General features: G+C 33.3%; 2 protein-coding genes across 2 annotated transcripts; both read left to right on the top strand.

Annotated features, from left to right (window-relative positions):
- Positions 1-1,194: 1,194 nt before the first annotated feature.
- Positions 1,195-4,479, top strand: LOC116121179 (probable WRKY transcription factor 51). The gene is given in 4 exon segments (XM_031407128.1): positions 1,195-1,523; positions 1,633-1,788; positions 4,220-4,338; positions 4,341-4,479. Coding segments are annotated over 4 exon segments (570 nt in total). The 5' UTR covers positions 1,195-1,269; the 3' UTR covers positions 4,382-4,479.
- Positions 4,480-12,863: 8,384 nt separating this feature from the next.
- Positions 12,864-17,808, top strand: LOC116121171 (small GTPase LIP1). Its single transcript, XM_031407120.1, has 7 exons — positions 12,864-13,035; positions 14,025-14,116; positions 14,223-14,364; positions 15,562-15,866; positions 17,169-17,222; positions 17,308-17,438; positions 17,529-17,808. The coding sequence occupies exons 1-7, from the start codon at positions 12,939-12,941 to the stop codon at positions 17,806-17,808; spliced, it is 1,101 nt and encodes a 366-aa protein (XP_031262980.1). The 5' UTR covers positions 12,864-12,938.
- Positions 17,809-27,625: the final 9,817 nt, after the last annotated feature.

Here is a 27,625-nt window from a genome sequence, read left to right as displayed (position 1 = left end):
AGATGTTTTTCATCATTAGATTAAGGTTTAGTGGTTTTACAACTAGATATTATTAATTAAGTCAATTAAGAATGGTGGATTTGTTCACTAATATCAAAGTATAATAAGTCAAAGTTGGTCTAAATCTGATCTCCAATAATGCCTTCTTAATTTTGTGAATACTTATTTAATTAGAGTCATTGATTTATAATTTGAACCAGAAATGGAAGCCTCTATCAACCTTTCAATCCTTTTTGTGGGAACAAACCTCATCGATGTGTTATAACTTCTACTTATTTATATGATTGTCCTCTTTTACAGATGTTTATATATATATATATATATATATATTTATTTATTTATTGAATCTTGATATATACGTTTATCTAAAATTCCATCTCTCAGTGCATTCATACTATCAAAAAAGTAGATTTGGATTTTTTTTTTAAAAGGTGGAAATATATACCCTTCTATACACTTGAGAATTTTCACACACATTAAAAAAAAAAAAATAATAATAATAATAATAGATACATAGATAATATAATTTTATTATGGAAACACAATACATCATTTTTGTAACAATTTTTTTTTCTTAAGCTCATTCTAAATACCTTCATGGACATTTGAATTTCCTTTTAAAATAGTTTGAGTAATGTACTTTATACTTCGAAAATAATTATATTTTATTATCCACGGAAAATTATAAGTAAATAATGCATCATATTAAGTATATAGAAACCTTAACAGTAAAATAGATGTATATAAATATTAAATACGATAACGTATCATAAAAAAAAAAAAAAAAAGTTATAAGTGAATAAACCTACCATATGCTATAAATACATGAATATTACTTGTATTTTTCATCAAAATTAGAGTAGTTAAGATAAAGTAATATTATTATTATTATTATTATTATTATTGTGGTCCACCAAATAGCAATGCCATCTTCACTAATTTTATGATGATGTCAGCATGCTGACATCATCATCGTGCCTTCATCTGATGCTGACACGAAGCATACCCAAAGGAGGCACCTTCGCTGTATCCCTCCAGGAAAGCGTCCATGAAGGAACAACTAAAAAGAAAAAAGAAAATTTAATACAAAGTTAAAACTAAATAAATAAATAATTATTTATTTTAATAATATGATTAATTAATTAATTATATATATATATATATATATATTTTACCTTACTTGCTAAGCTTAGCCTTCTTCTCTCTTGTGTGAACACTGTGAAGCTCTCTCTCTTTACTCTAAACTTCTGCAGCTTTTTTTAAGTAGCAATGAACTTCTCTCAAAACCCTAATCCTAACCCTAATTTCCCCTTCTTTCCTGATCATCACCATCATAACATGACGATGGTCGAGCCGGAGTTCGAGCTCTCGGATTATCTGATTCTCGACGATTATCATCACCACGATCATCATCATCTTGATGATCAAGATAATCAAGATTCTTACTCTTCTCAAAGCATGGTATCTTCAGAGTTCACCTCCCATGGATCCTCCAGTGGTGCAACCTCAAGAAATAGTCACATGCAAGTGCTTTTTTTTCCTTTTTATTTATTTTATTTTTTGGATTTTTAAGATAAAACCCTTTTGATATTATTAATTCTGATTATGTTTTTGTTAATTATGTGATTAAAGAAAATGCGAAAATGGGATGGAGATGAAGAACAAGAAGATTAATGAGGTGGGGAATCGGGTGGCTTTCAGGACGAAATCGGAGCTTGAAGTTATGGATGATGGGTTTAAATGGAGGAAATATGGGAAGAAGTCAGTGAAGAACAGCCCGAATCCGAGGTAATTAATTGATTAATTAATGATTGAGGGATTAATTAGATTATTAATTATTTTTAAGTTAATTGATTGATTAATGTGCTTTAATTAATTATATAAATTCAAGTTACATGGTGATGGATAGATTTATAGTGGAGATCTCATGATTAAAATGAGAGAATTATGGACCCCATTATTTTTTTGTTTGGTTATTGCTAGTTTGATTAATTAATTAGATAATTAGATTTGATTAAAATTAATTAATTAAATAATTTTATAATTATTACAAGTATTTGTTAGTGATCATCAACTTCAAAATGAACCAATGGCACCCATAGTTTAATCATCTAAAACGAATTATGTAAGTTAATCATAATAAACTATATAATTAAGCACTTCATATAATCATTTTTTTGTTGTTGGATTATTTAGATCATTAAGTTTAATTAAAATAAATCAATTAATATATTTAATATTTTGCATGTTAAAAATTAGTTCCACAAAAATCAGGATAAAATATCATATATCAAGGGACTCATATATATGTTATTTATAACTTAATTAAGATAAATTAAACAAAGATTAATTCTTTTGATTTGGAGTTCAATTTAACAGAGAGACAGATGAAAATAATTGAAAGAGACTGAACTCTCAAGACTGGAGGGAGACTAGAGAGTCAGCACCAACCACACACATATAAAAATAATTAAAAAAGAAAAAAAAAAAAAACAAATTGCAGCTTGCCCATATATTATTTTTAACATTTAAAAAAAGAATTAGCGAATAATTATTTAATTAAATAGCTAATAAAACTTTACTTCAATGTAAATATCAAAATATTAATTACCTTTAAGAAAATAATGTCTATGTTTAGGTGCTTCATGTTTTGATCATTTTGGTTTATTTCTTTTTTTTTTTTCTAGAAAATAATATATTACTTTAAACTAGTTTATTATATAATTAACTCAAGATTATGAGTCAAAGTTGTCCCTATTTGGTCTAGTGGATCTAATTAATGATAAATTGTAAATATTTTAATTTAAATTTCTTGTTCATATCCTCTTAGATTATATATGGAGTTATCAAACCTAGGTGCTCTTGGAAAGATGAATTAAAGAAAATAGGAAAATAAAAATAAATTAAAAATCTAGTGGGTAATTTTTGAACATTAAATATATACCAACTTGAGTTCCAAAATCAAAATTAATTTCTTGAATATTATATGAAGTAATTAACTTTATTTTCCCACAAAACATATAAAATGATTTGTAACAGTCTTGCCTACTATCAAGATATTGTGAATTTATCAGTGATGTTCTTGATTTGAACCTAGACTTCATCATTGATGAAAGAATCATGAGTATCAAAGTAACCCGATTAATACTCATAACTCGTTTCCAAGGATGAAATCTTCGGTTTTAATCAGGAGGAACACGCATAAATTTAAAATGTTTTGGCAGTAGACATACTCTTACATAGACCATATATAATTTGGAGAGGACAAAAACATTATATTTGAAATTGGAATCTTGATAATAAGATACATCAATTTTTGGGGTTCAAGCATATGGTTTTTATTTTTTTAATTTTTTCAAGTAATTTAATATCTTTATTGTAAGTGGTGTCTGTCGCAATGGGGACAATTGGGCTCTACTTCTTAATTGCTAGTTGTCTCATCTTGTAAAGCAAGGCGGCTATCATATAGGTGAAGAATATATACTAAAAAATCAGAATCACAATAAATAAATAAATTAATATTTATAGAATATATTTTATACTTTATAAATTAACATTGGGCATTTATCCCAATTCCATTCTTAGTGGGGTTGGGAAATCTTTGTTAATCATTTTTTTATTTTTTTTTGTATTTTCGTTATATGATCTAAAATATTTGGCTGAACTCATATGCCTTAATATCTTTATTTTGCATGATACAAAATGCATAGAAATATATATTAAATAATTAATTAATTACCCACATAACATATTGTAAAATAACATAGTACAAGGTTTTTTTTTTTTTTTTTTGTTGAGAAAATGGTAATATTTATCGAGTAAAGCGAATAACATAAAAATATTTTCAAACACATATCATCGATCCCTTCCCTCACCCAAAAATAAAATTCTCGTCTTTCTTCTTATCATTTTCTTCTATTCCTTGAGTGAAAATATGCATGATATTGATAAATTATATTGTTTGTTACTTATGATATTATGATCATTTTTTTTTTCAATTATTTTACTGTGTTAATTTAAAATTTAATTAATTGAATAAAAGATTTACACATAAAAACATTATCAAACACATATTGATCGATCGATCTCTCCTTACCTAGAAATGAAATTCTCGTCTTTTTCTTTCTTTTTCATTCTTTTCCGTCCTCTCGAGCAAACAAATTTGGTGATAAATATAAAATTATATATTATTTCTAATTAATATTATTTGAAAATGTAGGAACTATTACAAATGTTCAAGTGGAGGATGTACTGTGAAGAAAAGAGTAGAAAGGGATAGAGAGGATTCAAGCTATGTGATAACAACTTATGAAGGAGTTCATAATCATGAGAGCCCTTGTGTGTTTATTATAATCAAATCCTTCTCTCATATGCTCCCTGATAATACTTGGAGTTTGCAAGCTTCTTCTCCCCCTTTTCTTCTACTTCTTCGTAGCTATCTGTTTCTCTCCTCCTCGAGTTTCGATCTTTTTTTTTTTTTTTTTTTTAATCTATTATCATTGTAAGTTGTCAGACATGTTTTTTAGTATCAATAATACTAAACGTATAAACAAATTTATAAATATTTCTATACAAAAATGTGATATAAAATAAATAGAAGAGTAAATTTTTATTCTTTTATTTATTTGTTTATTATTTTAGATTTTCTTGTATGTCTAGTATTAGTCTTTCAGTAGTCACCAATAGGTATTATTAAAATTGGTGATTTTATGTAATACGTAAATCATTCGAATAACATTATCTAATTGATACCAAATGTATTGAGATCAGTTTAGATATTATTATAAATTAATTTAAGCTGGTTTAACCATTGCTATCAATAGATTATAATAATATTGTTCATCTTGTATAGAACAATTATTATGCATGAATTTTAGCCATGCAAATAAACTTCTTGTGATTAATTGGCACAAGAAATATATGGGCTTATTTTGAGCCCAACTTGGGTTTTTTGGGTTTGGGCGGGTCTCTTTCTTATCAATATCATTGTAGCTAGTTTTTTCAATATACATTTTTCAGTATTTACTGATAAGTATTATTAAAATTGATGATTATGTATAATATCGTAAAATGTTAAACATTGATTGGTCGATAAACATTACGATTGATATCACATATGAGGAAGTTTAGATTGTTATTACCCTTTAATTTAAGCCGATATAATAATATAGTTCATCTTTACAATAAAGTATTATTGCATGAAATTTTAGGCATGGATATATGCTAAAATTTAATTTAATTGGCCCAAGTGTTGCTCATGAAATTACAACGAAAATAGGTATTGACTCGAGTTTAGAGCCCAATTTGGTTTTGGGTTGGGCTCTTGGAGAAGGCCTCTAGTTGATGATCATTGCTCAAGGTTTCTAGTGGTGTAGTTGCTTGAAATATATAGTATATATAGTTATACATGTATTTTTTTCTTTCATAATCTAGAAATCTCTGGTTTAAACCTTATTTGATACCGAAGCCCCTTTTAAAATCGACAATCTTTTAAAAATGAAAAGTAATTTTATATACAAAAAATGATATTATATGTTATATATAATGAAATGGGCATCAGATCAAACAAAGGCTGAAGCCGATTCAAAGAAGTCGATAATTCAAATACATAAAATAATATGAATTAATTGTAATATATGGTAATTTTAAAAACTATTGGTAGCAATTGTATCAACATAATAAACTTAAAAAAAAAAAAACCCATAAAAAAGAATTCGAGGTTAAATAAATCTCGACACTTGGTGTATCAGTAGTAGAAAATATTTTTATTTGTTTTATAAATAGAATTGTTTTAACGTGTATTCTTAACCACAAATAGAGGTGGAACAAATGGATCGGGTTAGGCGGGTCAACCCTAACCTAGCCCGCAATGAAGAGGGTTCAACCCGGACGCCAATATGGCAGGCGGGTTGAACCCAACCCGCCAGCAACCCCGGGCGGGCTGGGGTGCTATATGGCAACCCACCAACCCGACGGGTTACTTTTTTTTTTGCAATAGCCAACCCGGAGGGTTGGCCCAAAAAAATTAAAAAAATTAATTATTTTTTTCAAGTTTCTCCCATTTTTTTAGTTCTTTTAATTAAACTATTATGATTGAACTCTTACAAATAATTTTACATAATAATATTAAACTATACTTCTAAATTATAAGTATTAAAATGTATAAAACTTCGTAATATTTGACAAATTGTTATTATTATTTTTTATGGTACGTAAAATATAAAAAAATTAAATACTGAAGTCTTATTCTCAAATTTCCATGTCTTGTATAAAATATAATTCATTCTTATGCTAAAGTTTCATCAATTGAATGAATAATTATCAATGAGGGAGGTCTTAGTGAACCACACCCAAATTAGTTGTTTTGTAAAATGTAATTCGTAAATTAATTGTCAATTATTGCACTCTTTTTTCTTTACTAAGTTTTTCTCCCATTGGGTTTTTCTTGGTGAGGTTTTTAACGAGGCAATAATTGTTATAATTTCTTATTTTATTTTTTGATAAATGAATAAGTCTAATTTTTCTTATATTACAATTTTATTGTATTAAAATTGAATTAATATTTGAAATTTTAACCAAAAAAAATAATTGAATTGAATTATTGATATTTGAAAAGTTAATTAAAAACAATTACATTTATAATTGATTCATTTATAAATTGTTAATTATTTGTTTGAAAAGTTAAATAAAAAAACAAAAAAAATAAAAAAATCGGGCTAACCACCCGGCGGGTTAAGGTTGGCAGGTCGGGCTGGGCCAGCCATTTTCCCCAAAATGGCAGGCCGAGTTGGCGGGCGGGTTAGGCCCAGCCCGCCAAAGTTCGTAACCCGCAACGGGCTGGGCTGGGCGGGTTACTTTTCCACCTTTAACTACAAACATACAAACAAAATAATAATATTGATATATTAATTTTTTTTTTTTTTATGGTAAGCCCTTTAATATTTGGAGTTAAGTATTTCCAAGGGTCTTGTACTCAAGTCAGAGATAATTATCGACCCAAGGGTATTGTTCTTAAGTTGTGGGAGAGACAATTATCAGATTTATTAAAAAAAAAAAAAAAAGGTTCTTTTTTGGTAAATAATTTATGTCAGAATAATTAGAATTATATCACACATGCAACTCGTACGAAAATTAACGGATATACATGCACCACATTTATATAATTTTTTTTTTTTTTTTATAATTAATTCACATTAAGAAGGCGTTTGATTGGGGGTTATCCCCGGACCCCTATTATTGAGGTAACATCATTTTATATTACTTAGATTACCACATTTGATCTTTAGGTAATATAAGATTCTAATAATCTTCCCAAACCAATAATAATTACCATTGGTTATATAGATGGTAATTTGAATATATTAATTTTCTTAGGTATTTTAAGATTATTTGGTAATCTTAATTTTGTTACAATTTTATCTTTAATTATTGAAATTTTTGGACAATAATACTCTTATTCTGAAATTAATTTACATGAACCTACAATTACAGTTTTAACCCTAGTTAATTAAGTTTTTGGACAGTAATGCCCTTGTATTTACAATAAATTGCAGGCCACCTAGGACCATCATCGCTTGCACCAACCATCATTGTCGGAATGGCGCACAACCAGTCAGGTCTAGTCGGTCGTACATTATTTTGACCACTACTGTTGCGGCCGACGACCGATAGTGACTTAGGTGGGTGGGGGTGATTTTGTTAGAAATTAAACTTTTATGTGATTGTGGTGTTTTAGCAAAATCTCAAATGTTGGGGGTTAAAAGAAACAATTTCAAAAATAATATTATATTAATATTTAAAAAGGATTTACAATTTAATAATCTATATAACATATTCACCAATTTATTACCCCCATCCAAACATATCAATATAATATACTAATTAATTTATTCCAATTTAATCAAACACATTTCTCTAAATATTCATAGTAATCTTTCCAACTTTCCATTAATATAACATTTTCAATAATATAACATTTTTTGAATCAAACAAACTTTAAATATTATTTGAAATAACTTAAAATAATTAAAAAAATAATACTAAATTATAACCCAATTTCATAAACCTCCTCTTACAATCTATATTTCCAAATAGATCCATCTGTTTGTTATAAATCATCTCTGCTTAATTACGAATCGACGAATTAGAAGTTTTCATGTGAGGATTATCCGAAAAAGTTAATAGAATTGGGCTGTAAACTAATCTTTATTCAAATAAAAAAAATGTATTGTAATTTGTAAATATAAATTAAGTGCCACTCCAACAAAGCGGCAAAAAGAGCCAAAAACTTCACGTGCCATTTTACGCGTGTAAACCACCTTCACTTGCAGGTTCTACGTTTCTTCTTCACGCATCCCATCGTCACTCCACTCAAAGTCTCAAACGAATCACAAAAATGGTATCAAAGTAGTAGAAAATATTTTGTATTTGTTTTATAAATAGAATTGTTTTAACGTGTATTCTTAACCACAAATAGAGGTGGAACAAATGGATCGGGTTAGGCGGGTCAACCCTAACCTAGCCCGCAATGAAGAGGGTTCAACCCGGACCGCCAATATGGCAGGCCGGGTTGAACCCAACCCGCCAGCAACCCCGGGCGGGCTGGGGTGCTATATGGCAACCCACCAAACCCGACGGGTACCTAATTGATACCACATGTATTGAGATCAGTTTAGATTATTATTATTATAAATTTAATTTAAGCTGGTTTAACCATTGCTATCAATATATTATAATAATATTGTTCATCTTGTATAGTACAATTATTATTGCATGAAATTTTAGCCATGCAAATAAACTTCTTGTTGAATTAATTGGCATCAAGAAATTATATGGGGCTTATGTTTGGAGCCCAACTTGGGTTTTTTGGATTTGGCCTTTGAGAGAAGGCGGGTCTCTTTCTTATCCAATTATCGTCGTAGCTAGTTTTTTCAATATACATTTTTCAGTATTTACTGATAAGTATTATTAAAATTGATGATTTATGTATAATACGTAAAATGTTAAACATTGATTGGTCGATAAACATTATCGGATTGATACCACATATGAGGAAGTTTAGATTGTTATTATACCCTTTAATTTAAGCCGATATAATAATATAGTTCATCTTTTTACAATAAAGTATTATTGCATGAAATTTTAGGCATGCATATATGCTAAAATTTAATTTAATTGAGCCCAAGTGTTGCTCATGAAATTACAACGAAAATAGGTATTGACTCGAGTTTAGAGCCCAATTTGGTTTTTTGGGTTGGGCTCTTGGAGAAGGCCTCTGTAGTTTGATGATCATTGCTCAAGGTTTCTAGTGTAGTGTGTAAAGTTTGCTTTAAATATATATTAGTATAATATAGTTTATACATGTATTTTTTCTTTTCATAATCTAGAAATCTTCTTTGGTTTAAAACCTTATTTTGATACCGAAGCCCCTTTTAAAATCGACAATCTTTTAAAAATGAAAAGTAATTTTACATACGAAAAAATGATATTATATGTTAATTATATCTATAATGAAATGGTAACAATTAATTAGTCTCGAAGTGTATGGGCACCAGACCAAACAAAGGCTGAAGCCGATTCAAAGAAGTCGATAATTCAAATACATAAATATAATATGAATTAATTGTAATATATGGTAATTTTAAAAACTATTGGTAGCAATTTGTATCAACATAATAAACTTAAAAAAAAAAAAACATAAAAATGAATTCGATGTTAAATAGACCATCGACACTTGGTTGTATTAATGTATTATAAAGGGAAATGCTAGAGATAAAAGACTTTTACAAAAAAATATTTGTACAAAGTGATGTAGCAGTTGTCACATCACTCTTTCTTTTTACAAATTAGTGCTGTGACAGCTACCACATCACTTTATACAAAGACTCTTTGTAAGAGTTTTTGTACATCTAGCATTTCTCGTATTAGAAAACATGTTTTTTATCTATTTATAAATAGAATTGTTTTAACGTGTACTCTTAACCACAAACATACAAACAAAATAATAATATTGATATATTAATTTTTTTTTTCTATGGTAGGCCCTTTAATCTTTGGAGTTAAGTATTCCTAAAGGTCTTCTACTCAAGTCGTGAGAGAGACAATTATCAGCCCAAGGGTCTTGTACTTAAGTTGTGGGAGAGACAATTATCGGATTTACCAAAAAAAGGTTTTTTCTTTTTTGGTAAATAAATTATGTCAAACTAATTAGAATTATATCAAACATATAGCTCGTATGAAAAATAAAGGGTACACATGCATATATATATAATTACTTCATATTAGGAAGGCTTTTGGTTGGGGGTTATCCCCCCATTATTGAGGTAATATCATTTTATATTACTTAGATTACCACATTTGATTGTTAAGTAATATAAGATTCTGATAATCTTCCCAAACCAATAATAATTATCGTTGGTTATATAGGTGGTAATCTGAATACATCAATTTTCTTATGTATTTTAAGATTACTTGGTAATCTTAATTTTGTTATAATTTTATCTTTAATTATTGAAATTTTTGGACAATAATACCTTTATTGTGAACCTGCCATTACAGTTTTATCCATAATTAATTAAGTTTTTAGACAATAATGCCTTTGTATTTACAACAAATTGTAGGTCACTTAGGACGACTGTCACCCACCAGCCATCATTGTCGGAATGGTGCACAACCGGTCAGGTTTGGGTGGTTGTACGTCGTTATGGCCACTACTGTTGCGGCCGACGGCTGATAGTAGCTTGGGTGGATGAGAGTGATTTTGTTAGAAATTAAATTTTTATGTGACTGTGGTGTTTTAGCAAAATCTCAAATGTTGGGGGTTAAAAGAAATGATTCCAAAAATAATATTATATTAATATTTAAAAAAGAGGGACAATTTAATAATTTATATAAAATATCCACCAATTTGTTACCCCCGCCCAAACATATCAATTTAATATACCCATCAATTTATTCCAACTTAATCAAATACATTTCTCTAAATATTCATAATAATCTTGTCAACTTTCCATTAACAACATTTTTTGAATCAAACAAACCTTAAGGGGGCGTTTGGTTCAGGAATATTAGAATACTGGGAATGTTAGATTACTGAGAAGATAGATAACTTTGGAAGATTACTGTGAATCTTTAAAAAAATGTGTTTGGTTAGTTGGTGAGTATGTTATATGAATATGTTTAGTTATGGGGAATAAATTGGTGGGTATGTTATTTAAATTACTAAATTGTCCCCCTTTTAAATATTAATATAAGATTATTTTTATTATTAATTTTTGAATAATTTCTTTTAACCCCCAATATTTCAGATTTAGCTAAAATACCCCCGCTTATATAAAACTTTAATTTATGACGAAATCACCCCCACCTCCTGCCGCCACCGCAAACCATCGCCGGAAATCTCCGAAAGCACCTGTGAGTACCTCACCGTGACGAAGAGGCTTCGATATGGCCCAGACCTGGCCGTTAATGGCCAGGGATCTGGCTGTTAATAGCCAGTTCCATTGATCTGGCCGGAATGGCCAGAATATATGGCCGTTTTCACCCATCAATATGGCCGAAAACGGCCATATCGAAGTCTCCGGAGCCTCCCACGGAATTTCGTTCCTTTTCAAAGACTCCGACGATTTTCCGGTGGCGGTTCGTGGTGGTTGGCCACTGTCAGCGGTGGTGGCTGGGTGGCAGTGGCGGTGGTGGCTGGGTGAGTGGTGGTTTGTAAATTATTTTAAATATAAGGGTATTATTGTCTAAAATTTTAATTAACAAGGGTAAAATTGAAATAGAATATTAATGTAAATTTGTTTTAAAGTAGGGGTATTATTGTCCAAAATTTTTATTAATAAGGGATAAAATTGTAACAAAAAATGATAACCCTGATAATCTCAGAATACCTAAGAAAATTGAGGTAATCAGATTACCTCTGATATACCAATAGTAACCACTATTGATATTTAAAGATTACCGGTATCTTATATTACTTGACAACTAAACATGATAATAAAGTAATATAAAATGACATAACCTCAATAATTCCACTTAACTCTCAACCAAACACCCCCTAAATGTTATTTGAAATAACTTAAAATAATAAAAAAATAAAAAGAATAATACTAAATTGTAACCTAATTTCATAAACTTTCCCCTATAATCTCACGTGAGAGTTCGAAAATACGTCTATAAATCAATTAGGAGTTTTCAATGTGAGACTGTCCGAAAAAGTTAATAGAATTGGGTTCAGTGAGATTGTCAGAAAAAGAATAATGAAATTGGGGTGTAATATAAACTTTATTCAAATAAAAAAAGAGTATTGTAAATATAAATTAAGTGCCACTCCAACAAAGCGGCAAAAAGAGCCGAAAACTTCACGTGCCATTTTGCGCGTGTAAACCACCTTCACTTGCAGGTTCTACTTTTCTTGTTCACGCATCCCATCGTCACTCCACTCAAAGTCTCAAACGAATCACAAAACAATAAAAAAAAAAAAATTTACTTTTAAAATACCCTTTAATTCGTTTCAGCATATTCAACTGAAAAAAAAAAAAAAAAAAAACCCTCAATTCCAAATTCATAAGAATTTTCCAATTCATAAAATTCTCAAATTTCAGCATCTTGTTCGTTCGAAACTCAACTGGCCAGCAAGTTTTCAGACACGCCCACTTGATTGTTTCAACAACCCAGATCGAGATTTGCTGTTAGATCTGCGAATTAGTGGTTTAATTGAACTGGGTATTTTTGATTGTGGCGAATTGGTGCTGATTATGTGAAGAAATGTTGGGGTAAATTGAGTTTAATATGGATTTTGAGGTATCCATTTGGAGAAAGTGTCGTTTTGGATTGAAGCTGAGTAGTTTGTTTAATACTTTAATGGGACTTGAAGATTTTGGTTTGTTGTTTTGAGGTGAGTGTCTCTTTTTTTTGGGGGGGTTAAAGTGTGAAAAAAAATGTTTTGGAGGGAACGCGAGAGGGAGAACAATAACAAAGAGCAGAACGGTGGGCCACCGTGTGGGCAAGTTCGAGTTCTTGTTGTTGGTGATTCAGGTAGTTAATTTTGAATCTGATTAGTTTTGAATCTGGTTCAGTTTTTTGTGTTGGTTTTTTTCCTATTTTATTATGCTTTTAACTGAATTTTAGTTGGGGGAACTTTAGAAACAGGTGCTTTGGACTGATTGCTTTGTTTTTGTTGATTTTGTTGCTGTTTTCTGGTTTTGGAATGCTTTTCTTTTGTGCGCTTATGAAAGTGTTTTTTTTTTTTTTTTTTTTTTTTGTTATGCTTTAAAGTATTGGAATAAGGTTAGTTGATGCTTATCGGGATCGCTTGAGTTGGAGATTTTGAAATGAGAAAAGAAGTGTAGTGTGTGAGATTGAAAAGGGTTCTTCGTGTTAAAGATTTATGAGAGTATAAGAGCTTATGATAGCTGTAAATGTTAAGTTCGCGGAGCTTGATAAATTAGAAGTAGATTACTAGTAGAAGAGAAGTGTGAATAGGCTTTGGATCTATCAACCTATTGAATGTCATACGGGTTAGGACTTGTGATACATTGCATAGGAAGTCATGGAGGAAAGGCAGATTCTTTGCATTTGAAAATGAATTAAATTCCTTTTCACGTAGAATGATATCGAGTTTTTCTGCTTGATTTATTCGTTTATTTCTTTTGAGGGTGAGGCTAGTAGCTATATTGTCAACTTATAGGAAATGTGGGTTTAATGGTTCTGATTTTTCACTTAAAAAGTTGGTCTACTAGTCTATTTGACATTCCAGAACACCTAATGTATTGTTTTGTTTACTGGTACTTGAAATGAGCAATCGTGAATCAGTTCAGAATTGTATGCCAAATGTGTGATGAAAGACACATACTTACCTTATCCAAAAAAAGTGATGAAAGACCACTGATTTGCTTTTATGATTATTCACTAGTCGTATTTTGAGGATATGAGTCGTCTTTCAGCCCACTTGTCTTGTTCATTTTATCTGTAAAATTTAAAATTTTGATGTTAGACTTCATTTTCAAATATTCATATTCTCGTAGGTGTGGGGAAAACTTCTCTTGTTCATCTGATTGTCAATGGTTCTTCTGTTGCTCGCCCTCCCCAAACAATTGGATGTACAGTTGGTGTGAAGGTAGGACACATAATTCAGCAATGTTCTGAACTCCAAAGTTATTGCTGGAGCTCAAATCTTCTTCTAGTGTTTATTTACTTATTATTTATTATTTTCTTTTATGCAGCATATTACTTATGGAAATTCTGGTAGCTCTTCAAATAGCATCAAAGGTGATTCTGAGAGAGATTTCTTTATCGAACTTTGGGATGTATCAGGACAAGAGAGATACAAAGATTGTCGGTCACTTTTCTACTCACAAATTAACGGTGAGTGCCAAGCAACTGTATGCCAAATTTTAAGAAGGGAAAAGGCTCTAGTTTGAAAATTAAAAGAATTTTACCAGTACATAACTTGTCCCTTAATACTTCTTAATTAGGAACCTATGACCTTGCGTGCCTTTAAGTCAATGAACCTTAGTTATTGCTCGCCATTATACTATCTTGTTAATCCTAAAGGTTGGGTTGAGTGGTTCAAGCCTGGAGGGCCACCTAATTGAGCTATTTTATTTTACAGGTTTCCAAATTACCAGTGTTACTGAGTTCTGGAAATAACCCTTGGTTTAGAACTTGGTGAAAATGTAAAAAAATTTGAGGGAGTTTTGGGTATAAAAAAGAAAAATTGCTTGCATGTTACTACTGTAGGTGTTTGATTGGCTGCGTGCTTGCGCTTCCCCATTCAGTGGTTGTTTTCAGTTGTGCAAAGACTTTATCATTGTGCTTCCTACTAGAAAAGAGAAAAAAAGCATGATATTAGAGTGATACGGCCTTAACTCTACGGAGTTTCCTAAAAGTGGGGCCGCAAGGATAGGGGTGCCACCACTCCTTTCCCACCTGTATTTTTGTTTTAGTAAATGAAAGTTTATCTTGTAGTGCAAAGGTTCTCATCTGAATTTTTTTTCCCCTTGAAGTTTGAGGACTTTTGTACACTCCTAGCTGAATAATACTTTTAAGTGTGATGGCCTGGACTAATTACTTAAATATGCTGTCACCTGTTGTGTTCACTGTCTTGGATCAGTCTTTGTTCAGCTTCACATGGTAGACACCTTCTTCTGCCAATTATATTGTAAATTTACAAGTTGTGTCTTCTCATTTTTTGCTGTATGGATTGATAATGTCTTTCATTTAATCTGCCCTGCTCTTAAAGCTACAAAGCAGTAGGAATAATGTAGAAAACTCTTCCTGCTTATTTGGAGCCAGATTAAATTTTGTTAACCATGGAGGAATTATTTTCCAGAAAGGAATTTTTGGGATAGAAGCAGCTTTGAACGTCAATTTATGTGCCATACTATATCAATACACTATTATTCCTATCGTAAAAAATTCACTCGTAATTCAACTGTATTTAGATACTCTTTCCTAATTCTTGTGTCACTTCAATAGTAATTAGTTTTTCTTTTACATATTTCATGCTGTTCTATCTATGAGTTTCTAGCAATGATTATAGATAAAATAACTTGTGTGCAGGTGTAATTTTTGTTCATGATCTCTCTCAGAGAAGAACAAAAACAAGCTTGCAGAAGTGGGCAGCTGAGATTGCTGCCACTGGGTCATTTTCAGCTCCTCTAGGTTCTGGAGGTCCTGGTGGTCTTCCTGTGCCATATATTGTTATTGGTAACAAAGCAGATGTAGCCGCAAAAGACGGTACGGGAGGAAGCAGTGGCAATCTTGTTGATTTAGCTCGTCATTGGGTTGAGAAGCAGGGTTTGCTCCCATCTAGTGAGGAACTTCCTCTAACCGAAAGTTTCCCTGGCAGTGGAAGCCTTATTGCGGTAAGCATGCACTTGCTTTGCTGTTGGCGAGTATAAGAAATATGTTTGTCTCCTCTTGGTTATTGGTATTGTCGCTCCAGAAACTTTGCGTGTGTTTGCTTGCCTCATGAATTTAGTCTGTGTATAGTTAGTCATATTGCAGTATAGTTTGGTTGCTGTAGATGGCATCTGAACAATATAGACTTTTAATTACGAAGCATAGGTACAATGCATGTTTGGGCTGCATTGGATTGAATTGTCTTTAATAGAATCGTAGACGAGTCAGCTTGAGTCAGCTTGGCTATGTGTTTCTGTTAAGATGGATCTTTCAGGAGCAGTAACAATTACATCTTTTGCATGCTTGACCATTTTGGGTACACTTTTGACTGGCAAATTGCAACTCAGTAGTACCAGAAATGCCAATTACTTTTTATATCAGGAATTATCAGGCTAATTTGTGAAGAATCTCTTAGTTGATGGAATTTGCTTGCTGTATGCACCCCTCCATCTCATCCTCTTCTATCACTATTCTGTGTTCGGTTGTCTGTGTGTTGCCTCCCTGTTTACTTTTTAGGATTGGGCATGTTCTGTTGACTGCAGGTTCTTTGGAGAGAGAAGAAGGGGAGACGGTGGGGGCTTTATGTATCATAAATTTTCTGCTAGACGGCATATAATTCCATGCCTTACTGATCCCAATATAATACCAACCCCAGACGTCCACTGTGGAAGGAGCATCAATTGTCTTATGTTAATCTGGTTCTTCCTATTGCATCTGATAATGACCATTTTCCTGTGGAGAGTTTTAAGTGGGACAATTATACCACATCATCCACATGCTTACCAGTAAAATCTCACTACATATGTTTTGGCTACGTATCACTACCCTGATTGATGGTTTTAAATTGAATGCATTTCTGATGGTATTTTAGTGGATAGATGTATGGATGATATGGTATGATGTTCTCAGCTTAGATCTTCTCTTTTTCTTTCTTACTTTTGACGAAGAAGGATATTAGCATGCAAATTCTTGAAATCATTTTTGTTCTGTTTCCGAGGGGTGTCTCCTCAAGATTAATTTTCTACATTGAATTACATTTTTTGAAGTTATTTCATTGCACAATACTGTTTATTTACCTAATGGTGGCCATCTTTCTGTTGGTGATTCCATTTCTATGGATTTCAGCATGCTCTCTTTTTATTTACGGAACTGGTGAAATAAAATCTGATTTGCTTAATTGGTCAAATTGTTATAGCTCATATAAGTTCTGGTGTTTATATATTGGATGTGAACCTATATAATGTTTTATTTGTTGCCATGTACAGGCTGCTAAAGGAGCAAGATACGACAAGGAAGCTTTTTTGAAATTTTTTCGCATGGTCTGTATTATTGTCTTTCTTTTGCTTAGTGTCTATGTGTTGGACATTGTGGGAATTTTTCTGAGAATCCCTGGTTTTGTTTCAGTTGATCAGGAGAAGATATTTTTCAGATGATTTACCAGCATCAAATCTGTGGTCTGTTTCCCCCGTTCATAGATCTGTTCAAAGATTAGATGAAAATTTCAGCGACGAGGAAAAGTCATACAACAGGAAAAGGTACCCACATATTATAACAATTTCCTTTCAATATTTTTTTGCATACAGCATTCTGAAGTTATGGTTCCTTCTTTCTGGGTTCTTATCCAGTTTTAGCAGTGACCCGTACAAGTACAACATGCTTCCTCCTCTTCCAGCGCAGCGCAATCTCATGCCACCTCCGACGCTTTATCCTCAGCAGCCAGTTTCCGTGCCTGAGAATTATAGCCTTCCAAGATTTTCCCTGAGTGGCTCCCCAGAAATCAGCAGCACTGGCCGATCAAAGCGCACGGATATATTGGTCCTAATCGTTTGCCTACAAAGAGTGAGATTTACGGTTCCCCAGAATCAGCAGCACGCCCGATCAAAGCGCATGGATATAAATTTCTAATTGTTTTGGCCTACAAAGAGTGAGATTTACCAGGAGGTACTTCATATTTTTGCTGTATGATTCTTTTTGCCTTCTTGTTTTGCTTGTAAAAACCGTTCGTCAATTCTTTTATATCTCTACAGCCTATGTATAATGTATAAATGATATCATTTGTCATTGGAAATTACGTTGATTCTTTTTAATTCTGTTTTCTAAGGCCTCAAACTGATGTATGCAAGTTTTCATGGATTTTTTTGTTCATGTGACAAGAAGATGAGGATTTTTTTTTTTCTTTCTTTATTTTGAAATTACTGCCATTGGTTTGAGAAAATGCAATATATCGATCAACAATGTCATGATAAATTGTGAAAATTTAATAATTATGGATATGTTTTATATTATTCTATTTTGTTTTGAAGATTGCAAAAATTGATTGTTAGCCAAAATATGAACTTGTTTTCAACGCTAGATTTTGGAGTTGTACTCTTCATTTTGGAATTCTTTAGTTTTGAAAATTCTCAGTGCAAATGTCTTTGAAGTTTTTGAAATATGACCAAAAGGTAGCAACTAATTTGGACATTGGTTTTGTTATGATTTTTGCTTTTGTTGAAGTTCGTTGACGTTTGATCTGTATATTAAAATTTTAAGACGTCTGTACTAAAGATTGACCAGAATTACCAGTGAACATAGCTTTTTAACATTGATGCATTTTTAGATGGATTGGGAAGAGGGGCCTTTTGTTAAAACCAGAAAACTGGGGGGATAAGGAGAATTGCAATTTTAAGGGTAAGTTGTCATAAAACTTTAAAAAATTATAAAATTTTGGAGGACCCTAAATCCATCCCGGGTTGTTCTTACCATATTCAAATGAGTTAAGTATGTAATAACTATTAATTATATTAAAAAAAATATTTTTTCTTTCATTTGAACATTAAGAAGGTTTCAACCCCAAAAAAAAAAAAAAAAAACAAATGCAAAGAGAAAATTTAGTTACACCAATGCTCTCCTTGATAATAAAGTTAATTACCAGAATCAACTCATTACTATAATTAGAGTTAATTAATTGTCACCTTGAGGTTTGGAACAAAAATTTTCCCTCTCTCAATTCTTCGAACTAACACCAACCCCCTCAAATAGTTGTTTGTCAATTAAACATAACAGTGCAAAAGGTTTAAAAAAAAATTTTTTTTTGAATAAACTGTTAGGTTTTGATTATTGATTGACCTAAACTTTCAACCATTTAGCAAAAATACCAGTGGTTTATTCAAAACATGCCACAGAGTGGCCCATATAATACATCTCATCATGAAGCTTCACTTTCACCTTCTCAGCAGTCTTGTGACTCTTCTGCAGCAGATTTTGCAGATTCTTCCACTGCCATTTTGCTTTTCTTGTACTCTTCTTAGCTGCTTCTTTCACTTTCTCTCCCAGCTCCAGCATCAGCATTTGCTGATTGCCCCCTCTGAAACTGCCCCACACAAAAGTTATATTATAGCCTCACAAATATTATAGGATTCATAATTATGGCTAGTTCAGTTGGTTGAATTCTTGAAATAGTAAATCAAATCCAACTAGGGTTTGGTATTATTTTCCTCATAAAAAGTGCCCACAAGAAAAAAAAAAAAAAAAAAAAAAAAAAAAAAAAAACAGAAATAATTTGATGCTAGCCACAAGAAATATTACTAACTAATCCGATTGGTCAGATTTTCTAAAATTTTATCAAAGGTCTTGGAATAAATCCAACTGATCAGAACATTATTTGAGAAGATTTGGTTTATTATTTGGTCATTTGGTTGGATTTTGTGAAATTGTACAAGAGATTTTAGAATCAAATCTAACTCACATCAAAGTCTGAAGAGTTTTCGGTTTATATTATAAATTTAAAAAAAAAAATAAAAAATTCATAAATCATACAAACATAAAAAGATATATTGAGGAGAGAGTGAAATGTACATGCAAAATTTTAATCTTACTCTACATTTGGAGGAAAAAACTGTATTTGCATGGCATGAATAATAGCTTTAGCTTTTCCCCAAGAATTCTCGTGGTATTTTCTCAAATTAGAGATTGAATCTGTTAGCGTCTTTGCAAGAGACAGTTTCTCTTCTTGTATTGTAGAAGTGTCTCTCGCTCCTCCTTGTCCATCGCCGGCGACGAAGCGATTTTGATGAGAAAGAATGAGGAACCAGAGAAGAGAAAATATTAGGGTTCTTCTGAATTTGTCGTTCATGGCGCCCATTTGCAAGAGAAGAAGAGTAGTGGTTTTGGATCATAGAAACATTTGGTTTTGTTTTTGTGAGGTTAGTGGAAGTTTGTACACGTTTTTGCGAAGAAAGGCTAATTTAAGGTTGTCATATCCGTTTGAAGAGGGTGAGATTATCACTTTATCCATATGTTATTCAATCACGAAACCTTAAATATGTATTAATTAGACAGATATTCTAATAAATGGTTTTGGCTATTATACAAAGCTGTACGAATACATATTATAAATTTTACATCATGAGTTTACAAAATTAAGGTTGATGTATTGATACAACATTGTTCTGTAATAAAATCCCTAATAAAGTGGTAATTCGTCCTACAAAAAACTTTCAAGTTGAATATCAAACAGCATAAGTTGTGGGTTGCAATACAAGTTTCATGGTCTACTTATGATCCGGTACTGTTTTCTTACTGTCCAAAAGTTATTGGGTCGATTAATTTACCCAAGATAGGGGGCGAGTGGGGGCTAGCGACCCCACTCAAAATAGCCGACCATAAGCTTGAGTTAGCTTATAAAATTTGAATTTTTACATCTAAATTTGAGCTTGAATTAGCTTATAAAATTTGAGTGTTTAAATCTAAATAGATATATGTAGTTTGGATTAAAGATGTATTTGTGTAAAGTTCATAAACAAATGGATGAAATTTAGTAAGAAAAAATGTGTCAAAAACCCTAAACAAATTCCATGAGTCTCTATGTATATATGTGTAGTTGTCACATCACATTGATTCACATCAATGTGAAATCTCTTAGATTTATTGAATCGGTATTACAAGTTTCCACATATATAAATTAATGTCCCTGCAACATGGAGTACGTTACTCCATGGTTAATGTGAAGACTGAAAACTAGAGCTTGTCGACATGGTGGGTGTGAGAATTGAAGAGGAGGTGAATTGGTTTCCAAGAATATGCTAATGTATATCATCTTGGAGAAGTCATGTAGCCTCTAACGATGTCGTGAGGCTTGATCTGGCCTCGAGTCATAAGGCCTTGAGTAATGGTGATAAGGCCTTGAGTAATGGTGGCATAAGATAAAGTAGTTATTTTACGTTAATTTTGTAAAATTTTTGTTTGATTGTATGACTTGATTGTAAGTATAAAATTATTCTAAATGATAGTATTTTATCTTAGACTGAATTATTTAGTAGGCCATTAATCTTGTTATGAAATTAATTTAGTGGAAGAATTTTAAAAACATTCTACATGTCATGATATCCCTGACTCCGTTTGTTTTAATATTTTTACACTATCCTATTCCTATAATTATGAAAATATACATTTGTTTCTCTATTCTGAAAATTCTATTCTATTTTATTCAACTACTTGTAAACCTCTAGATTTGTTAATTTAACTAAACTCAAAAAAAAAAAAAAAAAAAAATTTAGAAATTTACAAAAGCACCTCCACCCACCCACATTTGTTAGATTCTGGCCACCACCACCGAAAGATGGCTGGAATCTAGTATAATGACACACTACCAGCTGAATCTGGTCTGTTAACATGCATGCAAGCCTCAAAAGAATCAGGCAAGAAACGACATTCTTCTGTGTCGTTTTCACTTATTTTTCATCTCAGCAACTGTTTCACGTAAGCCTTCTTTCATGTGAGCTTCTTCTTCATCAACTCAGGAAGTGCATGTGAGGTTCTTCTTCTTCGTAAACTCAGGAAGGATAAGCTGTAACAGAAAACATGTTTCACGTAAGCCTCCTCTTCGTCAACTCAGGAAGTGTGAGCTGTAACAGAAAAAAAATTCTTGCTGATTCGAAGGTTTCACATAGAAAGTTTTGTGTTTGTTTGTTATTCTAATGAACGATTGAGATTTAAAGTTGACAAGGATTGTAACAAACTTTCCTATAAAGTGTAAAGAGTTGTGTTTTCTGTATAATGAAAAAAAAAAAAGTTTCTCATTTCTAATTCTAGAAAAGTTTCAGCTTACTCTGTTTTTTTGTTTGTTATTTTCTCTCTCTTACTCTGTTCTTGAGCCGGTTAATATGGTTGGTAGCGCGCTGATATAGCCTTTTCCGGCTAGATCCATCGTGAATATGACCGGAAAAGGCCAGATCTTTGGCTGTATGTAGTTGTCAACGATGGCCATATCTTTGGCCGTCGTTGATGACCAAACACGGCCAGATCTAGCCATCAATGTCCAGATCTAGTTGTAGATCTAGCCTTTTCCAGCTAGATCCACGGTGGATCTGACTAGAAAAGGCCATCTCGGCGCATGATCGGTGGATCTAGCTGGAAAAGGCCATCTTGGCGCACGGTCGGCCAGATCCAGCCAGTCATGCGACGATATGATGACTCTGGCCACCCTCTGGTGGTGGTGGCCGGTTGTCGGTATTTAATGGGTGAGTAGGAGTGTTTTTGTAAATTTGAATGTTTTTATTATAGGGGTGTTTAGTAAATTAACAAACCTAGGGGGTGTTTTTGTAATTTTCAAATCCTACCTCGTTATTACCACCCAACTCTTACTTTTTCAAAAATACTAAAACAAACGCACCCGCTATTATTGTTGTGAATTTAATTTAAAGAATCTCGTTGTTCTGAATAGAATTAATTGCGCAATTAACTCTTGATAAATGCTGTCTGTCACAATGTTTTTTCCATTTACAGTAGAACCTCCATATAGGAATAATATAATGCCCCACTTGAGGTACGTAGTTTAATTGTGTTGTATTACTTGAGTGCTTATTGTTTTGTCCTCATTTGAGTTGGTTTGTTGTTGTTACAGTTTGGTTAGTCCTTGGTTGAATTGATATTGTGAGTTGGTTGAGTGGTTGCCCTGAATTTGTAAAGACTTGGTGAATTTTTTGTGTTACAAACTTTGCCGGGGTGAAGAAGAAGCTTTGCCTCGGCGATGAAGTTTTGCAACCTACGGTGTAGGTTCTGTAATTTTTTGCCGGGGCGAAGAAAGATTCTTTGCTGTGGCGAAGGGCCTGACAAAATGTGTATTGAGTTTCTAGAGAATTCTTCCTTTGGGGCACAATGACCATTCTACCGCTAATTAACAGGAAAAGTGGGGAGTGAAATGCAAGGAAATGACATGGAGAATAGTTCAAATGGGGGTGCATTTGCAAAGAATTAAAAGGGCAAAGGTAGAATTCCTAAGAAAGAGTAAGGGTAAAATGGGAAAGAAGGTGTAAAAATATGAGTAAATAAGGGTTAAGTCTTAGAAACCCTTTCATTCTTCTTCTTCCACCGCCATATAGGAGATTGAGTATATATTTGGGAGTGTTCTTCTATGATAGAAGTTATGTCCATAGAAGGGAATTTCTTCCCATTTTTGGATGGTTACAAAGAGAAATAGAATTTTAGTTAGAGAAGAGTTTTTGTATGCACATGAGTGGTTTGATGAAATGCCTAAGAGAAGTTTGAGAATGAGTTATGAACCTTAATTCTTGCAACATTGCATATTGGCATTTCCTAAGGGCAGTAATGGGTATGAACCATCCATATGCATTAATTGTGCATTGAGAAGTAGCTTGAGAAAGAGTAGAGAATTTCTACACTATGAGTATTAGCTTGAGAAAAAGATGAGAGTAGAGACGCTTGTGCTTAAACTACTCTAAGAGCTAAAGAAGAGAATAGAGTAGGTTGTGCGATGGAGAACCCGTGAGTGGTGAGTAAAGTCACGAGAGTGGTTGCTTTGTGATCTCCAGCCGTGCCTCTGGTAAGATGAGGCCGTGATCATCACGAAGAGTGAAACATGAGGTTCTAGCCGTGCCTCTGGTAAGAAGGGGCCGTGACATTCGAGAGAGATAGAGAGAAAGAATGTACACTCACATGGCCAAGAGTTTCGAATCCATGCATAACCGAATCTGATCGGTACAGAAATGAGTAGAAGTCACGTAAAGCAGAGAGTTCCTGGCCGTGCCTCTGGTAAGATGAGGTCATGACATTCCCATGAGTAGAATGAGAAAACAGAGAAATAGAAAGAATAGAAAGAGAAAATGAGTAGAGTCACGAAGAGTAGGTTGAGTCCCCAATCGTGCCTCCGGTAAGATGAGGTCGCGATGTACACTAGAGAATAGATAGAAAAGAGTATGAGAAACAGAAACAGAAAGAGAACAGAACTGAGAAGCGAAGAGCATAAGGAAAGAATTAAGAGAAAAAGTTACGGGGATAGTCGAGTAGAGGATTTACTTACTGAGCATTATTTTGCTCACCCCGTAGTTTTTCTATGTTTTTGCAGGTTCTAGATGAGGACACAGTCGGATGGATGTCGGCAGGCGAAGAGGAGTAGTTACACTGTCCACCACACTTTTGAGAACTTTTGTAAATGATACTGACTTTTGTAAAAGAATATGTATAGTAAATAAAAGAAAAAAATTTGGGCCCAACGATTTTTATTAATGTACTTGTATTTTATCATACGTAAATTTATGAGATAGTAGTATCAAGCAGTTATTACATTTTTGGTATCAGAGCCGAGATTTTGGGATTTGATAGTGTACTCTTCTCATCGCTATGACGTCCGTTAGCCGACTGTGCGAGTTAATTCTTTCCTTACTGTGAGTGTTTCTCAAATTGATCAAATGTGATTGTTTTGTAGATGAGGCGTAGAACCTGGAATCATGGTAAAGGTGTGATGAATGAGGGAGAACCTTCTAACCCACCAGAATCTACGCCTCCTCCCTTGGATGAAGCTAGAATTCGGGGAATTGTATAGCAAGTTATGGCAGAAAGCCAAGGAAGAGTTGAGACCCCTGTGCAGGTACCACCGACTACTAATGTCGGAAGAGAACAACCGGTACCTCCCCTAGTACCGAATAGAGTTGAACCAATTTATGGTCTTCCCAGTCAACATCAACCCTCAGAGTTTAAGGGTACTATGGACCCAGTAATAGCAGAAGAATGGTTTAGGTTCGTAGAGCGTACAACAGGTTTATTCCCCATGACGGACCGGGAGAAGATCCAGTATGCGAGTTTCTTATTTCGGGGTGATGCCCGAATTTGGTGGGAATTAATAGAAGATACTCATGATGTTGCAGTAATAACCTGGGAAGAATTCAGGCGAGAGTTTGAGGTCAAGTATAGAACAGAGGACCGAGTTCATGAGAAGGTCCAAGAGTTTATTGGTTTGCAGCAGGGGTCCAGTACAGTTAAAGAGTATTCAGTAAGATTCAATGCCCTTGCCAGATTTGCACCAGGAATTGTTAGTACTCTGGTATTGAGGAGAGATAAATTTGTTCATGGGTTGAAACCGGAGATAGCCTAGGACATAATGGCGGGTGCCGATCCCCCGCAAACCTATAGTGAGGCCTTAAGGCAAGCAATGAGGGCAGAGATATTTGAGAACAAGATCACCCCAGTAGGTCCCTCAATAGAAGGATCGAGTGAACCACCCTCCGCCCCACAGAGAGAAAAAGTTAAGGGTGGAAAGAGCAAAGAAATGAAGAGTAATAAAAAGAAGTTTCAGCTTAGACAGAATAGAAGGGATTGGAGGAGTAAACGACCTCGGACAGAAGGGTTTCCCCCTCGTCCTAAATGTGGGAGGAACCACTCAGGAGAGTGTTTGAGAGACCAAAACGTGTGTTATCGGTGCCGGCAGCCAAGGCACTTGAGGAGGGATTGTACAGCTCCTCTCCCATTAGCAGTTCAGAGTTCTATAGGTACTAGTGCCAGAGTGTTTACAGTGGCACAAGGTGAAGCAGAGACTAGTCCATCAGCTGTAACTGGTCAGTTATTATTCCATTCTATTCCTTTATATGCTTTAATTGATTATGGGGCCACTCATTCTTTTATATCTTATGGGATGATAGAGAGACTATGTTTGAAACCTATTAGAGTGAATCAACCCATTAAGATAGAGTTACCCGATGGGGTTAGTGTTGTGACCCATGAGATATTATCAGGAGAGTCGGTAGTGATCCATGGACGCGAATTAGCAGTAGATCTAATAGTGTTCGATGTGCCCGACTTTGATGTAATATTGGGCATGGATTTCCTAGGGAGGAATGGAGTAGAGATTGATTGTCGGAAAAAGAAAGCGAGATTTAATCTTGATAATGGAGACAAGTTTAGCTTTGGAGAGGGCCATCAGTTGAGCATGTTGATTAGTAGCATGAAAGCTAGAAAGATGTTAAGAAATGGGTGTTTAGGGTATATTGCACATGTAGTGCAGAGTGGTGATGTTCCTCAGTCAGAGATTCAGAGAATGCCAGTAGTTCAAGAGTTTCTAGATGTGTTTCCGGAAGAGTTGTTGGGTTTGCCTCCAGAGAGAGAGGTTGAGTTTAGTATTGAACTAGCACTAGGAACAGCACCAGGAACAACACCAATATCTAAAGCCCCTTATCGAATGACACCAGTAGAGTTTTAAGAATTAAAGAAGCAACTGCAAGAGCTTTTAGATAAAGGCTATTTCTGACCGAGTCATTCTCCCTAGGGAGCTCCAATTTTGTTTGTGAAGAAGAAAGATGGGTCACTACGGATGTGTATAGACTATAGAGAGCTGAATAAAGTAACAGTGAAGAATAAGTACCCGTTACCTCGTATTGATGATCTGTTTGATCAGTTGAAAGGAGCAGCAGTGTTCTCCAAAATTGATTTGAGGTCAGGGTACCATCAAGTAAGAGTGGCCGATCAAGATGTAGCAAAGACTGCTTTCCGTTACAAACAGAGAACTGATTGTAATTTTCTCTTATATTGCATTGACAAATTATACATCAATATATAGGAAAATAAAGAACTAATCTAGGAAATAAATAATCTAATCTAGGAAATAAAAAATCTAACTTCCTATTTTACAGATTTGTTCCTGTTATGTATTGATTACAATCCTAATATCCTATTATAGATTTATTCACTTAATCATGCAATATCTGTAAGATTTTGCATGATTATACTCCAATAATCTACAACACTCCCCCCTCAGATGGAGCTAGATGTTAATCATGCCCAGCTTGTTACAAATACAATCAATCCGAACCCCATTCAGAGCTTTAGTGAAAACATCTCCTATCTCCAGTCTTCCATATCCTGTAGAAATTAAACCTTGCTGTATTTTCTCACGAATGAAATGACATTCAATTCAATGTGCTTAGCTCGTTCATGAAATACGGAGATTAGAAGCAATATGCAGAGCGGCTTGGTTATCATACCACAATTTTGCTGGCAAAGAGGCCATAAGACCAACTTCAGTCAAAACTGATATATCCATATTACTTCACACACAGACTGGGCCATAGCCCTATATTCCGATTCTGCACTAGATCGGGACACAACAGTTTGCTTCTTACTTTTCCATGAGACCAAATTTCCAGAGACCAATTTCCACCATAAAAACACAGTAGCCCATAGTGGATCTCCTATCTATCTTGAACCTGCCCAATCTGCATCAGAGAAGCACTCATTTATTATTGTCCATGATTTCCGTACAAAATACCACGTCCTGTAGCTCCTTTCAGATAACACAGAATTTGTTCTAACGCTGCCCAATGATCAACAGTAGGAGAAGACATGAATTGACTTACTCACACTAACAGAGTACGCAATATCAGGACGAATGACTGTTAGATAGTTCAACTTTCCAACCAGTCTTCTATACCTCTCAGGATCTTCAATTAGTTCA

The sequence above is a fragment of the Pistacia vera genome, unplaced genomic scaffold, assembly GCF_008641045.1.
Source record: "Pistacia vera cultivar Batoury unplaced genomic scaffold, PisVer_v2 Contig97, whole genome shotgun sequence".
Classification (NCBI taxonomy): domain Eukaryota; kingdom Viridiplantae; phylum Streptophyta; class Magnoliopsida; order Sapindales; family Anacardiaceae; genus Pistacia; species Pistacia vera.
The sequence above is the reverse complement of the archived record's forward strand: the minus strand, read 5'-3'. Positions and strand labels throughout refer to the sequence as shown.